Here is a 17,555-nt window from a genome sequence, read left to right on the forward strand (position 1 = left end):
AAGTGCTCACTGCCTGAGGCTGTATATGCTGTCATAGGTTTCTGTATAATCAGATGATGTCGACATCCAGGTTGTAGTCATGCAAAATGCAAAAATGCAAAAATACATAAATACATGTTGCAGAACTACAGAAAGACTCGGTGCAACCTCCTCCCATCCCTTGCCTTGGCACAATAACCTAAATGTATTTTAATTGACTGACAGCCCTACTATTAAGGTAAATAAAGGTAAAGTTTTAATCAAAATAAAACTAAAACTTAAAATGCAAGCACAACTGGAGACAAAAACAACTTTATGATGATTGAAATGTACTTTTCAAAAATCGTAACTCTTTTTATATTCTTTATAAGAACTAAATATCTGGCAGAATGTCCTTTTTGCTTTATGCATTACAGTAAGTGCTCACTGCCTGAGGCTGTATATGCTGTCATAGGTTTCTGTATAATCAGGTGATGTCGACATCCAGGTTGTAGTCATGCAAAATGCAAAAATGCAAAATAAAATAAATACATAACTACAGAGAGACTCGGTGCAACCTCCTCCCCATCCCTTTGCCTTGGCACAATAACCCAAATGGAAGCCTTTATGAAGCCCCGATGGAAGCAGAGTGCGCTTTTCTAATGCACAGCCGTGCACACTACTACATTTGCAGCTAATCAGAAGCGCGCAGTTGCAGAAAGGAGAGCGGTTGCCAAGGCAGCCACCAATCTCCCCTCCCCCTTTTCTCTCCCTCCGTTCCTCTCTCCCGTTTATTATCGGCAGAGGTCGCATGGCAGAGGGAAGTCCACAGACCACTTCTGTACTGGAACCAATGCAAGAATATGCACCTCCATAACAAAGCCTGCTGCGTGGAGTCCTGAGAGGAGGAAACAACACAGGCTGCACAAAAGAGCTAAGAAAGAGAGGATCTAAGTTGGAGGTTTTCATTTGTTCTGGAACAACGAGGATAGTTTTTGCCAAACACGTGTGAATGCATGCATTTTTTGCTCTCTCTGCGTTGAGTGAAGTGAGTGTTTCGCATCCCGGCTGCAGGGCTCTGTGAGGAAGAGGAGGAGGAGGAGGACTGTGCGCATCTCCACCAAGAAGAGTTGGTGCCGAAGTTCGGCTGCAAACGGATGTGAGGGAAGAAGAGTACCGAGTAAAAAAAAACTCCCCCACTTCTTTTCTTTTTCTTTTTTTTTGTGTGTGTGTGTTGTTGTTGCTCCAGCAGTGTGCGTGTTTTTTGCTGAGACAATAGTGAAGTCAAAAGACGCTGAAAGTGATTTTCATGCCTTCAGTCTCGCACAACCTGAGATGGACGTGAGATTTTATCCTGCGCCTCCAGCTAATGTGGGTTCATGCTCCCTACCGACTGATCCAAGTTGTCTGAGCTCCTTGGACTATTACCACTCGAACAAGGTAAATAAATAATAAAAATCACCTGTCTTCTTCTCTATGCATGCTTTTTGTTATCGTCCAAAACGCGCACCTCTCCATCAAAAAAACGTCAGCAAATAAAAGTCAATTCAATTTATTTTTATATAGCGTCAAATCATAACAGAAGTTATCTCGAGACGCTTTATATATAGAGCAGGTTTTAGACCGTACACCATAGTTTAGATACCCAACAAGATCCACCAAGTGACCTCCTTAAAGTGACCTTTAAGGAGGTTTTTAATTCAGTCTGGCTGCGTTTTCACTGCTACTTTAAACCCTGCAATCATTCTATTTTGCTGTTGAAAGAACTTTTTTTCCCCTCTAAACCAACATGGTTATTATGTTATTTCCCTCATGGGGAGATTGTGCAGTTGTGTTCTGCACACAAAGCTGGCATTAAAGTGTCCCACCCCATGTGGAATACCAGGGGCTGTATAGAATCCATACTGCCCCACCACCACCACCACTCTGCTGCTCTCCAACCTCCAACATTATCTTCCCTCTCAATGATTTCTTATATAGCTTACATGCTTTTTTTTTTCCACTGGGAGTTCAACGATTAAATGGATGTGTGCCAGTAATGTACTGTTAATTACTTTGTAAGGAGAAACCACAGAAGGGCTGGCTGGTACAAACTTATCACTCTCTTTTTCTTCTCTCTCAGTTTTGACACCCCGCCGGCTTCTTTTTGGGCTTGTTTGACCTGCACTGACTCCACATTGCAAGTGTGCACATGCAGGTGGCATTTAAAACAGCATTATGAGTATTTTTTTTTTGCAGTTTGACATTTTGCAACAAATAATCATCCCTTTGCTGCTGGGTAATCCTGTTATAAATAACCGAGGGAGAGCTTTATGTAGTGCCATAAGAGATACAAATAAACACCACAAAGTAACTAACAAGTAGCACGAACACATGTGGAAATACTAGGAAAACTATATTAAACTGTTTAATTTAAGGATGCACCGATACCAGATCGGATATCGGGACTCAAATAGTGTGGATCGAGTATCGTGAAAATGAGGCCGATCTATGTTTATATACTATACATTATAAGTTTTGACCAATTTGTTGCTGCATTAAAAAGGTTTACACTTGAATTGTAATAATTTTGAAGATTTTTTACAAAGTTGCTGGTGCACGATTTATTATTTTAATGATTAATAACAATTCAGGAAATTTATATTTATTTGTTACATTTTGTTTTAAAGCAATGTTTAAGCCAAACCTGATGTTTCCTTTACACATAACAGAATAATCCCAGCTACTTCCACACAGTAAGGCATACAGCTTATTAATTAAAACACTGGTATCGGATCGGTACTCGGTTATCAGCCGATACCCAAAGTCCAGGTATCGGTATCGGGACTGGAAAAAGTCAGATCTGTGCATCCCTAGTTTAATTAACAGACTTCCACTAGCGTTAGGAGCATCTCAGCCTTCTCCAATCACTGAATTATTGTCTTACCGTGGCTGGAATATTACAAATCAACAGGCTCTGGATGTTGACCTGCTGCTGCTGCAGATAGAGACGCAGTTCTTTGGCTTGAAAAGACGTCTTTCAGGTTATGACAATGACGAGGGAATGATATGCACAGTTGGGGATGTTTGTTTCTTTCACTGTGTGGGCAAAGTGGAAAGTGTCTGTAACCGAACGGAACATTCCAGTAATCAACCGAAAAGATCATCTCCCAATTTAGATCTTAAAAAAAAAAAAAAAAAGATGATCTGTGCTCAGATTGTTTGAGTGCAAAAAAAACAGATGAAATAAGAAGTCAATATAAAACATTTACTGATAAAAAGGCACCTGTGACACCCTAAATGGGGCTCATATAACCGTCTCCTCCGCACGCACAGGCTATCTTTTTTGTAGGTCAAGCGAATTAGGATCATCCTCCATGCGGATAATCGTAAGAATATGCTGATATCCGCACACAGCACGGATCCTGGAAACAAAGATGATATATAAAGTACTTTCACAAAGGGGGAGGAAAGTGACACTAACTAACTGTCACCGATACAAAAAGTGTGGCGCCCCCCCTTGAAAATTTACAAGTGTTTCATTTGAATTATTGAAACTCCCATTGCTTGAGGGAGAGTGGGGGACTCTTTTCCACAAGGGGAGGTATAATTTGCCGTCATCACACGTGTAACACTAACTACCTTCACTAGCGATGCAAATGAGGCCCAGCGGGGATCACTCGGTGTCCTGTTAACACGGTGCACGGGGGGTCAAGTTCCTCTCCTTGTCAAAGTGACTGTGGCACTAAAGAGACATCTGATTTGTTATGTAGGTACAGTATCTACGCATCAGATCTGCCCGCTGCTAATCATCTCTGACAGCACGTCATGCCCAGGTCTCTCTCTGAGAGGCAAAAGGCTAATCAAAGCATTAAGGGCAATTGTTTTTTTATGGGCTTACTTTGCATATTTATTTGGATATGTTTTGGTTTTCTGGCTGAATTTGTTTGAGAATATTCTTTTGGGATAATATTATTGGAGAAGAGTCAAAATAATCTGAATAAAATGAGGCTTTTGGTAACTCCAATTTGGCATCCGTGTTGATATTTAGCACCATTACTCTTTTTCTAACTGCTCCAGTATTTAAAAAAAAAAAAGAAGAAGAAGCAATTTACAGCCTGAGAAAACATCTCTCCTTTTTATCGCTGGTGAAATTAACAGTGTTATTATCTGACTCACACACACAAGCTTAATTGGATAACATGAGCATGTGTTGGTATTTTAGCTTTTATAGTCTGTTTATTTGCAAACCTTCCGACACAAGCCTAGTTTGAGTAATTATCAAGTTTATGCGACTTCCAGAGGAACACGTGTGCTGCTGTCATGCTCATTTTGGAGCCGATTCATAATAATGTGCTTCTGGATGTATTGTTTCTTTCACCTTATTCAACGTGCTGATAATTATCACTAATCGCTGCGTGAATCATTTTACTTTTGGCAGCGTTGTCCACGATCAACCATAACGTCTTATAACGCACAGAGAGGAAATGTGAAGTTTTTTCCAAGCCAACATTTGTCATCGACCGGTCCTCATAAGTAATATGAATCATCCCGCTCGCCAAGTCAGTCAGTTTGTTGCTTTAATCACCGAGAAGTTCAGCACAGAAGAAAAAAAAGGTAAAGAAAAGAGATGCATGAAATGAGCAGAGAAGGCACTTGAAGCGCAGATTGAGATGATTCAGAAAGATCCATAAATAACCCTGAAGATTTCTACTTCAATACTTTCAATAGTCACTTTATTTCGCTGTGAGTGTGCGCGTCTTTTATTACTGTGGTGCTCTCCCACAGCCGAGGAGAAATGACACAGAATAATACCATTACAACAGCTTTGTGCTCTGATGGTAATATTAAACCGTGGCATGTTTCAACGCAGTCTGCTGCCTCACATATACACTCCTATATTACTCATACATATGTGCAAATACTATACTAATTTATGTGTTGTAGAAAGCATCGAAAAGTACACATTTTGTCTTACACAACGTGTTACAACTGTAATTGTCGTTGGTCCGGCTCTTTCAGTTTGCTCTGTGAAATGGGAACACAGTGTCTGCTCCTTTATTTGAATACCTTAATCAAACAGTGCTGCTGCTGCTGCTGCTGCTGAGGTGAGCTGCTGCATACAGTAAAGCAATAGAGTGCAGAGAGAGAGAGAGAGAGAGAGAGAGAGAGAGAGAGCAGGCCCTGTGTTTATACACCCAGGCCCCACCCAGCTCATATATCCTCCCCAACAACTGATATCTGCTTAGATAGGGCATGACTGAAGAGCTGGCTTTGTTAGTTGGTGGTCTCCTCTGCCTCAGATAAGCCGTTGGTATGATGCGCATCCATTTGAATGCCTTATCTCAGTTTTATTTCTTATTACAGGACTTGCCTGGTGGTTTGTACGCTGTGCAAAAGGTTTGATTACTTTGCGTTAATATATTCAGTCGGGTGTCCATTGACTCAAGTGAAATAAGCTCTTGAATAAACATATTTATTGTTAGTGTTGGCTTAATGTACAAGGGTTATTTTTAGTACTTAACCATGGCTACTATCACGTCACTTGGGTGCCGATTCGATATGTATTGTGATTTGTTAATAGGATTTATTGCGATTTTTGGTCACTTTTTTAACACTAGACCATGGGAAAAAGTTGAATCATACACTTCTAGGGACTTTTACTTTGGAAAATATCTAAATTAATACAGTTAAAATGTTTGATTTTCAGCATGTATACAGTCAGAGATGTCCTGAAGTTAAATATATCAGTCATTGTCAAGAAGTATTACATTTTTTTCCCAGCAATGACATTTCCCCTCACAAATTAGTGGTATTTTCTTTTTAATTTATAAGGTTTATATAATGTTTTATACTTCTGGTGAATATAATCCAATCAATCTTATTTCCATATATGTATTTTGTATATACAGTTCCCTTTGTTAACACTTTATTCTGAAAACCAGACGTAGTCCCACGTGTCTACTTCCTCTAACTTCTCCAAGGTCGTCTCTAGCTCTCCCGTCAGCTCCGTTCTCTTTATACATCCATGGTCAGCTCCATCGGGGCAGTTTGAATGCATTTAACATAAATGTCAGTATATGGGTGCTCTACAGTTGTAGCGTCAGCCCGTTTGACCATGGAGACAAGAGCGACGTGCCGGCTCGACCGCAACGTTACCGCGATACGATAACGTTTCCTGTCCGTGACAGAGTTAGCATGCAGCTTTAGCCTGGTAATGTGTGAAACCCAAAGTGTTTCCATACTTTACTGGATGTGTAGTGTTTACCACACTGGATTTAACATGTGAGGGTGCAGGTCATATCCACGCGGACCCTCCGCCGTTTTTTTACTTTTTCGTTTCGGCTCGTTTGTTTTGGTTGTCGGATACGGAACAGATATGACGTCACGTTACTCAGACTACAACAATAAAAGCGGTAACTTCCTTCTACCTCCGCATAGACTCACATCAAGCAAATATATCGATTCTGGCGTTAAAAAAAACGTTTTCAAAATCGTAAAAAAAACTGCGATACATAGGTGAATTTTTTTCCCACCCCTACAAATGAACCAGTCCCTGCAGGCTGTAGTTTACTGTATATTCATGTTGAGTAGCGTTGTCGCTATTAGCTAATGACGAACTCTATGGTATGTGACAGAGAGGCAGAAAGGGAGAATCAGAGGATGAGTGAGAGTCAAATGGGTTGAAGTAATCAGTGGCCCAGTATGGGGACAGTGTGTGTATGTGTGCGTGTGTGTGCCTGTGCATGTTAACTCGGGGCCATTCAAGCGTTTTGCTGACTACGGAATCACAATCACAATTGCTTTCATAGCCCAGTGCAGAGGAAGGCCATGCATACCACAGTAAGGGCCTGTGACACACGGCGAGCAGGGGGCAGAGCAAAAACAGCCACTAAATCATATTCTCCCTGCCCCGACACACGGAGGAGGTTTTTAATAGGGATTCCGACCATTTGAAATCATTTCAATAAAACTGGAATTGGCTCTGACATTGGCTGAGTCACAGAGGCTGCATATGGCACAGAGATTTCTTGCCTTCTATATATATATATATATATATATATATATATATATTCACCTAGGTGACTGTGTATAAAGTCCCAACCAACCATAAGGTGTCTACATCTGTTTTTTGTGACTTTGTTTTGGGGTTCTTGTGAACGCAATATCTCAGGAACGCCTTGAGGTCAAGGTCACTGTGACCTTATGTCCGTCCTAAAGCATACCCTGCTTTATCTATATTTATTACACAGCTTTGTTGAACACATGATTTTGATTAGTCATGGCGTTCTACGGTCTGTTATTTCTTTATAGGAGATCGTCGTTATGTAAAACAGACCGTTGCTATGGGCGCAGTCCTGATGTCGGACTCTGGCGGACCATTTTTGTGTCAAATTACTGATTTCTTAAGTAAGTAGCCGCGTAATAAGCGTAATAATGTACAGCTAGCGGGTCATTGTTGTGAAATAAAGCACTTCAGGGCTCCACGTCAGGGTGCGGCATCACGCTGTCGGGGTTTCTTTCACAACAATGACCGGCTAGCTGTACATTATCCCTTACTTATATTTATAGTTTACTAAATGAACATCATGCTGTATTGAAGAAGACTTGAAACTAGCGATTGAGACCATAAACTCATGTTTACAATGTTTACTGAGGTAATAAATCAAGTCAGAAGTAGGCTCATTTTCTCATAGACTTCTATAAAATCAGACTTCTTTTTGCAACCAGAGGAGTCGCCCCCTGCTGGCTGAAAGAAAGAATGCAGGTTTAAGACACTTCAGCATTGGCTTCACTTTTCAGACCCGGATGTTGTCCACTTGGGATATCTCAGGAACGCCTTGAGTAAATTTCTTCAAATTTGGCACAAACGTCCACGTGGTCTCAAGGATGAACTGACTAGATTTTGGAGGTCAAAAGTCACTGTGACCTCACGTCCGTCCCATTCTCGTGAACGCGAAATCTCAGGAATGCCTTGAGGGAATTTCATCACATGAAATTTGGCACAAACACTTCGATTCAAGAATGAACTGATTAGATTTCGCTGGTCAAAGGTCAAGGTCACTGTGACCCCACAAAACATGTTTTTGGCCATAACTCAAGAATTTATATGCTAATTATGACAATTTCACTCAAATAAAACAGGATATTGTGATGACATTTTGGACAGACATGGATGTAAACTGTAACTTGACTGGTTGTCGGTGGCGTGCGACTGCACATTGATGGAAGGAAATAAGGTAATTGACGCTGTAATAATACCACATACAGGATCATGAATAGCTTTTTCACCATTTAAAAACCCCCGTGTTTCTTTGTTTGGCCTTTAAATGCAGCGTTTGTGTTTGATGTAGTAGGTTATGAGAGTGACAGTATGAATGTGTGTCTGTGTGTGTGGTAGCGGCGGTGGTGGTGGGGGACTACCCCTGTGCTAATTATTGGCCCTGGCAGTGCTAAGCTACTTCCTCGTTGGTGGGTACCAGTGCGTCCCCCCTCAGCGTCTGTTACCATAATTAAGACCAGCCGCCCCACGGTAGTAGTGCTTACATTAGTCAGCCCGGGCCTTCCCATGGGGCAGTGCGATGGCATTCTCATTCTTACTGCAGAAGAAGAAGAAAGAGGAAAAAAAGAAACAGCACTAGCACCAGCACCTGCTCCAGAGTAGGCCCCGGGGTGTTTAGTTAAATGTTGATTATGTTTGTTAATGGCTGCAAAAGAACGACGCATGACAGCACGGTGAACGCTGGTAATGCACCACATCCATCCATCTATCTATCTATCTATCTATCTATCTATCTATCTATCTATCTATCTATCTATCTATTAGGGGTCGCCTGACAATGACTGATATATTTGACTTCAGGACATCTCTGACTACGTACATGCTGAAAATCAAACATTTTGACTGTATTAATTTTGATATTTTCCAAAATAAAAGTCCCTAGAAGTGTATGATTCAACTTTTCCCATGGTCTAGTGTTAAAAAAAGTTAACAAAAATTCCAATAAATCATAATATCGAATTGCAATACTTGTGGAATCGCAATACAATACAATACAGTATCAAATCGGGAGATAGGCCCTACTATCTATCTATCTATCCATCCATCCATCCATCTGTCAGAGGTTTTTCATCTCTCACAATAATTAAATATGCATTGTTGTGACTGTATTGCTGTTCTTCTAGAGGTTTAAGCTCCGTTGCACTGACGAGATTATTGGAGCTTTGAGCTGTCTCATCATAGGTTTTTAACATCTGACCTCCAAGTAACTCCAGTTTTATGTCGTTAAGCAAGAGATAAAAAAGGAAAAAAAAAAACAAAGCACAATAGGGAAAGCTACAATATACAATATACCACAGATATTATGCATCTAAGCTCGTACAGAACCCAGCCAGTGTTTCAGTGCTGAAGGTAAACACGTGTAGACAAATAGGGAGGAGTGTACTGTAAGAGCGCCAAGAGCGCCTGTAGGCCGTGTATTGTATATATACACACTGTATGTATGTATAAGAGCTGAAATGTTGAGTCGATTCATCAGTCAGTTGACAGGAAATGTCTCTATGTTTAATATATTTATTGTAAATTGTAAATCCCTGAGCGTTGACTGTTGGTTGGGGGAAAAAAAGCAATTTGAAGTCGTCACATAAGGGCTCCATGATTTTGAAAAAAATATCTAATTGTGATTATTTTGATTGATATAGCTATTGAGATATTAGAGGGTATGATAATTATTACATAATTATTCTCAGTTTCATTGAAAAACATATTGCAGGAGGCCATATTGCGATTTCCATAAAAATTGTGATTAATCGTGCAGCACTAAATGTGATGGCAATTTTGACTATTTTCTGACATTTTCATAGACTACCCAATAACAGATTAATCGGTAATTCAATTAATCAATAATCCCAGCTGTAGTAAATACAGCATGTCCATGTATGAATGCATGCATGTACATATGTACTGTATGCATGGAAGAGGCTGGAAGCTGGACAAACATTCCCAGTTGTCCCAGCTTCCTGAGGTATGTCCTGTGCAAACACCATTGGGCCATGCTATAAGCTCCTTGCCAGGGATTTAAGGCTCTTTTCCCTCCCTTGTTTTCACTGAATATCCTTTACAAATATTATCCACCTGGTGTCAGTGCCATGTTTGCGCTGCAGCCTGAAGGGACGGAGCCCATATGAAAGTTCAATTAATGGTCCAAGTCCAGACTAACACGTAAACAGTACAAATAAGGTAGAATGATCTGAAAGCTCCCACAAAGTTTGACTGACTGGGCCTCATCTGTGTAGATCCATCTGGGAGATATATTATCAATCTGAATATATATATATATTTGGTGGCCATTCACTGGCAGATATTTGACTTCTAACCTGAGCTCTGGTGTCTGTCATTAATTCACTGACATGCATTGATTTCGAGAGGTTTCCACTTGAGGACGACAGGGTTGATAAATCCATATGATCCTGAATTTGCTCTCTTTCCCCAGCTGTGACTGTCTCGCCTTGTCCCTTGTCTGTCAGGAGCATGTGTTTATTATGTGTGACATATTTAGCAGGCAGATATAATTGCCTGTGCAAGGCTGTAATCGTCTGCGTCCAATTCAGTCAGCAGAGACTGCGGGAGCCCACAGAGCCACCGAGGTAATCAAACTGTGGCTCATTCTTCCTCTTTGAGAGCTAATGATGAGCTCCATGATCGCTTACAATGGGCCGGATAGAGAAGTGTGACAGAAAAGTACGGTGGTAATACCATGGTTTTAGTTCTTTGCAATGCTATTATCTTTAGTTTAAGACGTGGGAAAACAGAGAGAAGTGTACGGTAAGAGGAAAAAATAGAGATAGATGCTGTTAAAGAAAAAAAGGAGGTAGAGAGGTTAGAGGAGACTTGTGGGTTGAGAAAAAGGGAGGGAAAGCGAGAGAAAGAGGCCCTCTCTTTGTGTTGTCGACCTATTTAGTCTCAAGCTGGCCACGAGCCATGTCGATGAGTGATGTCGCTAAGAGAAACAAACATAGGAAAGAAAAGTAGGATTTTGGAAATTATGACATACGGTCAACGGTGTTATGCTATCGAGGACTCCGTCTCTCTCTCTTAACTACAGTAGGCCTCAACAAGCTCACGGCGGATCGGTAGAGTTGTTAACACACAGGAAAGGGAAACTTGAGCAGATCTTTTTATAGAATTGTTAATAACACAGTAGACAGTAGTGAAAAACCATATAGCCTAAAGCAGCACTTACTGGCACAACCCACGTGAACCAGGCAAGTGTATGCGTGTGTGTGTATGCATACTTTGGTGTGTGTTGCTGGCACCTTAGCAGTGGTGGAAGAAGTATTCAGATCTTTTACTGTAGTGTGTGTGTGTGTCTGTGTGTGTCTGTGTGTGTGTGTGTGTGTGTGTGTGTGTGTGTGCACCCAGTATGGAATCAGATCAGAGCATATGTGAAAGTGAAAATGTGAAAAGTGAAAAAGTTTTGCGGCTGAAGAAGACTTGCTCTCGACTCTTTTTTTAAAATCAAGGTTAAAGGGTAATTTCACCCAGATTAAAAAAAAAACTTTTTACCTCTAGTTGTATGGTTTTATTTAAGTCTTAAAGAAATCTATCTCTGAGATCTCTGCTGCCAGAACAATACAATGGAGGTGTCAGGAATTTTGCATTGAAAAGTTACCAATAAAAGACACGAAAATGCAAATATTATATGTCTAGGACTTTTATTGTGAAAGGTAACAACGGAAGGAGTTCATCCGGTACATGCTGCCTTTGTCAAGGTTGAAATTAGTAATAAAGTTTTCCATCCTGGTTTGGACTACGGATCCTCTGTGTTGTTGTTGTTTCATAAATATAAGCGCAACTCTACTGGTTCTTAACAACGTGGTTGATGCCTTTATTCGCGGTGCTAAAGCTCAGAAAATCGGCCTTGTTACGATGCTTTTTAGCCCCGTCATATTTGCTGGTGGATTTGGCTGGTCGATTCCAAAATCTACCAGCCACTCAATAGATTACCATTGTTTTTTTTGGCTGGTGAGTGAAGCAAATCTAGCAGCCACTTGCATATTTTACCAGCCAATTACGTCATCTAAATTGATAATAACACATACTACTTCAAATCACTCAGAAAATCTGAATTGATAAGAATTATGCTATGTACCCCAGTGTATTTAAATCAAACTTTGGTCTTAGTCTGATTACTCTTTTTTTCTCTATAATTTCACTTGGAACTGTTATGTTCATTTTGCACTAAAGTTCTTAATTAAATGAGAAAATAATTTTCATTTGTCAAGAATTGAATTCACACAGGAGTATACAAAAATAAGCTTTACCATTTCATATAGACTATTTATTGATTATCAGAAAACATGCTATACTGTGATATATATTGTTATCGAGATATGAAATGACGCATATAACATTTCTGCCATATCACCCAGGCCTACGTTTTCACATCTTTTTTTGTCCAACCAACAGTCCAAATCACAACAATACTCTGTTAATCTGTACCTGTTGCTGTTTAACTGCAGCAACAGGTACAGTTAGGCCAGTTACTTAGTTAAAAGGCGTCGGGAACGTCACAACCAGGAACAAATGTTTGCAGCAGCCGGGCAGGGAAAGGGAGTGAAAACTGAGAGATGGTCATGTTTTATTAAGCCTGATAATGCAGCCTAATCTGTTGCTCGGGTTACACAGTGCTTTGTGGGTAATTAGAGATCATGTCGTATGCCTGGCCTGCTGAAAATTTGCACTCCGCCCTAATCCCCTCCTATCCGCCTTTCACCCGCCACCTCCCTTCTTCTTCATTCTCTCCCTCACTCAAAACCCCAACATGCTTCCAAATGAGCCGACTTCCTGTCGGGGAAACGAACGAATAAACAAACATGGCAGCCTTACTTCAGGTAGCTAGTCGTCAGAAAGTTTATACCTTGCTGTAAGATACTTGGAAATGTGCTTATGTGCTCAGAATTCAATAAGAGGAAGTCGACAGCGGAGCACTTTGTGGTTTGCTTTGTGGAACTTGTTAGATGAATGACTAATGCCTCCTGGCAAGTGCCCCAGGTTTACTATTACCAAAACAATGGCACTTGATACAGAGCACCGTAGCCTTGGTTTTCACACAGACAGGAGCTCAGGCTGCTGTTTGCTTTTGAACCCTAAACGCTGACTGCCCATTCATGCAACATCCCCCGAACACGGAGACACACACAAAGGAAATTCTCGACTGACACGGTGACTTGTTGAAAAAAAACAAAAAAACAACAACAACAGCGTCTTTCATCGCTCATTGTCCACAATTTTTCCATTGTTAATAACTGAGAAATATTTCCTCTTTCCTCCGTATCTAGATTTGTCAAGTGTGAAACAGTAGGCATGTTTACATACAGACAGTTATACAATTACTCGGATTATGACAGCAACTCCATTAAAGTGTCTAAATATCAGGTGGAAAATAATGATGCAACCCGGTACAGTTTTAGAGCAAAAAGATACTGTACTAGTGCGAAGACTGGATTGTTTAAAATATAACTCAGTGAGTTGGATGCAGTGTTTCCCCTTCAATCTGTAGGTGGTTTGAGCTAAAAATCCCCTCTACATTATGAAAGCAATAATAGAAACAGTACGCTTTTATCTCCTCAGCATCTTGGTGCCACTCATAAAACCTCATCTTACAGTACGCCCTATATGAATCACTCAAAGAAAGTGTACTATTTGAATCTTCGAGTGAGTACACGTGATAACAGTATTGTCATAGACACACACATAACAAACAGTGTGTGTGTAGCATTAAACTCATTAACCTCATCAACCCCTTCAGAGCCACCAGAGGTCTTATGAATTATCATTTATTCAGACACAGAGGAGATAAAGGACATCATAGAGACGTGTGTTCATATTGCCGTCATGAAGGGAAACAAGCTTTCAAACAGCTCATATACCATCAGGCGTGACATTTGCATAGAAATGTAGCAAAATGCAAAACTGAGCTATATTCAAAGCGTTCAAGTAGCACGGTCATTATCGGCAGGACTAGGAGGCTTTTAAGAGTTGAGGTAGCTAATAGCTACCAGTGGCTCTTTAGCTCAATTTGCATGTAGGTGTTTTTTTTTTGTGGGTATGTGCAGGTTAGGAACCAGAGACAAAAAACTAAGCAAGAAAACAACTGAGAAGTTGTTAAGCAGGAGAGAAATTGGACTCTAGACTCTAGTTTGTGTCCGTTTGAGGTCTGGGGAATTTTGACATCTATTATACTGCTTCCTGTTTGATTGGCCGCAATCATCATACACAACATGCTCAGTTTTAATGTCATCAAGTTCAACAGAGTTTTAAAAGCTGTTCTATAGACCCAGACAATACATGTTGAAGGCTGCACAATTACTCAAAATTGGAAATATTGCCTACTGCAATTTTCAAATCACAGGAGGCACAATATTTGTGTTAAATTTAGTTAAATGTGTGTCAAAATATAATTTCAAATTTAATATTTCATGCTGCTGAGATGTCCTGAGAATAATGATATAAAAATTATCATTCACTCTAATCTTGCAACTGCAATATCAGTCAAAATAATCAGTTTTCAAAATCGTTCTGCCCAAACCTAGATACCCTCTTATGGGGCGACTATTGTACCAAAAGTATTTGCAAATGTGTGTGGAGAGTTGTGTAACTGTATTCCAACCTGTGTGTGCGAAATCAAATTTGTAAATGTGTAAAAGAATCTCTAAATGCGTACTGAGATTTGTGAATGTGTACAGGAATCTGCAAATGTGTAAAAGAATCTGTGTGTGCATAATCAGATTTGTAAATGTGTAAAAAAAATCTCCAAATCTGCGTTTAGATTTGCAAGTGTTTTAAGATTTGTAAATGTGTAGACCAATCGGTAAATGCATACACAAATCTGTAAATGCGTACATAGATCTGTGAATGCATAAACGAATCTGTAAATGTGTACATAGATCTGAGAATGCATAGGCAAATCTGTAAATGCGTAGACACATTTATAAATGTGTTCATAGACCTGTGATTGCATAAAAAAATGTGTAAATGCGTTCATAGGTCTATGAATGCGTAAACAAATCTGTAAATGTGTATACAAATCTGTAAATGCGTACATAGATTTGTGAATGCACGGACAAATTTGTAAATGCGTACATGAATCTGTAAATGTGAAAATAAATCTGCAAATGCGTACATAGATCTGAGAACGCATAGGCAAATCTGTAAATGTGTAGATAGATAGGAAGAAGCGTAGCAAAATTCACGTGTAAAAAGACGGCCAGTTGAGAAGCCTGCTGAGCTGTAACTGGTAGCTTGTTGTATTTCCAGCTCTTGAAGCAAAATACTTTGACTTTTCAGCCAATAATATCTATGAACACATTTACAGATTTATGTACACATTTACAGATTTGTCTACACATTTACAAATCTCAAAACACATTTGCATATTCTTGTAAACATTCACAAATCTCAGCACGCATTTACAGATTCTTTTACACATTTACGAATCTGATGACACACGGATTTGAAAAAAACAGTTACGCAACTCTCCACACAGTTTATAACCCCATAACCTCCTGTATTCCTGCTAATATTGTAATAATCCACATATCATTAACCGCAAAGTCCGTGTGATTATTTTTGTTCTGTTGGTCATTTTCTCACATTGATTAAACCGAGTGCAAACTGTAACCACGTACACTACACATCATTGTGGGCCAATAGGTGCGATGACTGGATGGAGGTGAAAACACAAAAATCCCAAGTTGAGCAATTAGAAGTGCTCAAGTTTCAAATCAAATTTTTAACCCTGCATGACTACTAACACACACACAGGCAGGGTCAGATACACTCCCCCACTTTTACACCTCTGCATCCCCCACCATCCAACCACACACACACACACACACACACACACACACACACACACACACACACACACACACACACACTTCCCATATAGCTTCAAGGCATTTCATTTCCTCTCCTCCTATGACAACATCACAATATAATGGGACATGGTGTCACGTGACCAGAGCAAGTACATGGAGCGATCAAATCTCTCTCTCTCTCTCTCTCTCTCTCTCTCTCTCTAGCTTGAAGGGCAGAGCGGTCAGTCGTTACATAAACTAGAGTTGGTTCAATTACAGAAAAATGTGCTTTGTGTCCTTGTCATAAGCAGAGTGATGAAGCAGATAAAAAACAAGTTAGTTATCCGTGTTCCTTCAGGATTTTGATAAAATACCGTGCTTTCTGTGCTCACTCTGTCCAACGGAACCAAACTGTAGTGAGGCTAAGACACTTCATTCAGGTTTGATGCTACATTGAAGTCACACTACTTCAGGTTTTATGTAAAAATACACATGTATTTTCAGTTTGAATGACTACATGGGGCAGCATGATAAAATAGTGTCTCATCCTGACCAGTATAGATGCCATAGAGTTGGAATATTTGCACCCCTCCATCTGTAGGAAGTGACAAACCAAAACTAAAAGAACAAACAGTTTCCCAAACAAGGAAACGAGGGCGAAATCTGAACTCACCAACGTTTGACCTTTAGCCTCTCTCATCCCGTTTGGTATCCTTTTGTAGAAATGATCAAAGCCCAGCAGGGTTGGACCAACCTTTTGTGTGTAGTTTATAATTTCTCTGTTAAGTTAAAGTTACTTCTTAAAGGTACAGTGTGTAGGATTTGGCGGCATCTAGTAGTGTGGTTGCAGATTGCAATCAACTGAGTACCCCTCCGCTCACTCCTCCCTTTCCAAGACTGCGGTAACGTGAGCCGCTGAGTGCAAAAACTGTGGTAACGCCGTTCCCCTCGCTCAGAGGCCATCCATACCATAATAACACTACTTTAGGAGCAACGGAAGTCAGATGGCGACTGGCGGTACCACGGTTTTGCACTCTGCGGCTCACGTTACAGTTTCACAAGCGTGTCGGAGAACTACGGTGGCCTTCAGGTAACGTAGAAAAGTCTCTCTCTAGAGCAAGTGTTTGGTTTGTCCATTTTGTGCTACTGTAGAAACATAGCGAAGCAACATGGCGGACTCCGTGAAGAGGACACGCTCCTTATGTAGACAAAGAACGTATATTGCCAAGAAGTGAAAGTCAATTGTTCGTTGTCCATTGCAACATCAGCGCCCAGCAGCAGAGCTACGCTTCCGCCATTTTGGACTGAAAGCAACTACCAGACGCCAGTAAAACGGCCGCCTAAAAATAAAGCTAAATTATTTCTCTTCTATTGTCATATTTTACCAAAATGGCCCGTATTGAGCAATAAAATATTATAAATATGATAAGCGTTTTCAGTCCAAAATGGCGGCAGCGGCTGTTTAAAAAAAGTTCACATCTCTTTACTTTTATACTCTTTAATGTAGATATGAAGGAAGAACGAAAACACAATGATTCTTAGTTTCAGGTGATCATACACTAATGAAAACATAGTTATAAATATTATATTCCATTTCTGCGAATAGATCACCTGATATGTTACACACTGTTCCTTTAAAACCAGAAAGAACAAGCAGCCTTTCTGTTATCACGTACACCGTCTCACAGCCAACACTGAGTCTGTCTGACTCAGTTAGATTTTTCCGTTACACGGTGCTATTTCCAGCAGTTAATTCG

General features: G+C 40.2%; 1 protein-coding gene across 3 annotated transcripts in view; it reads left to right on the plus strand.

Moving 5' to 3' along the window:
- Positions 1-696: 696 nt before the first annotated feature.
- The window catches only part of LOC119489607 (thymocyte selection-associated high mobility group box protein TOX-like), a 116,856-nt gene continuing 99,997 nt past the window's right edge, over positions 697-17,555 (plus strand). The window contains exon 1 of one of the 3 annotated variants that reach the window (XM_037772284.1): positions 697-1,398. In XM_037772284.1, coding sequence (XP_037628212.1) covers positions 1,294-1,398 — 105 coding nt within the window. In that variant the 5' untranslated portion in view covers positions 697-1,293. The remainder of the gene's footprint in view (positions 1,399-17,555) is intronic. The other 2 variants (XM_037772285.1, XM_037772283.1) reach the window with 2 other exon arrangements.

This window comes from Sebastes umbrosus, chromosome 6, assembly GCF_015220745.1.
Source record: "Sebastes umbrosus isolate fSebUmb1 chromosome 6, fSebUmb1.pri, whole genome shotgun sequence".
Classification (NCBI taxonomy): Eukaryota; Metazoa; Chordata; class Actinopteri; order Perciformes; family Sebastidae; genus Sebastes; species Sebastes umbrosus.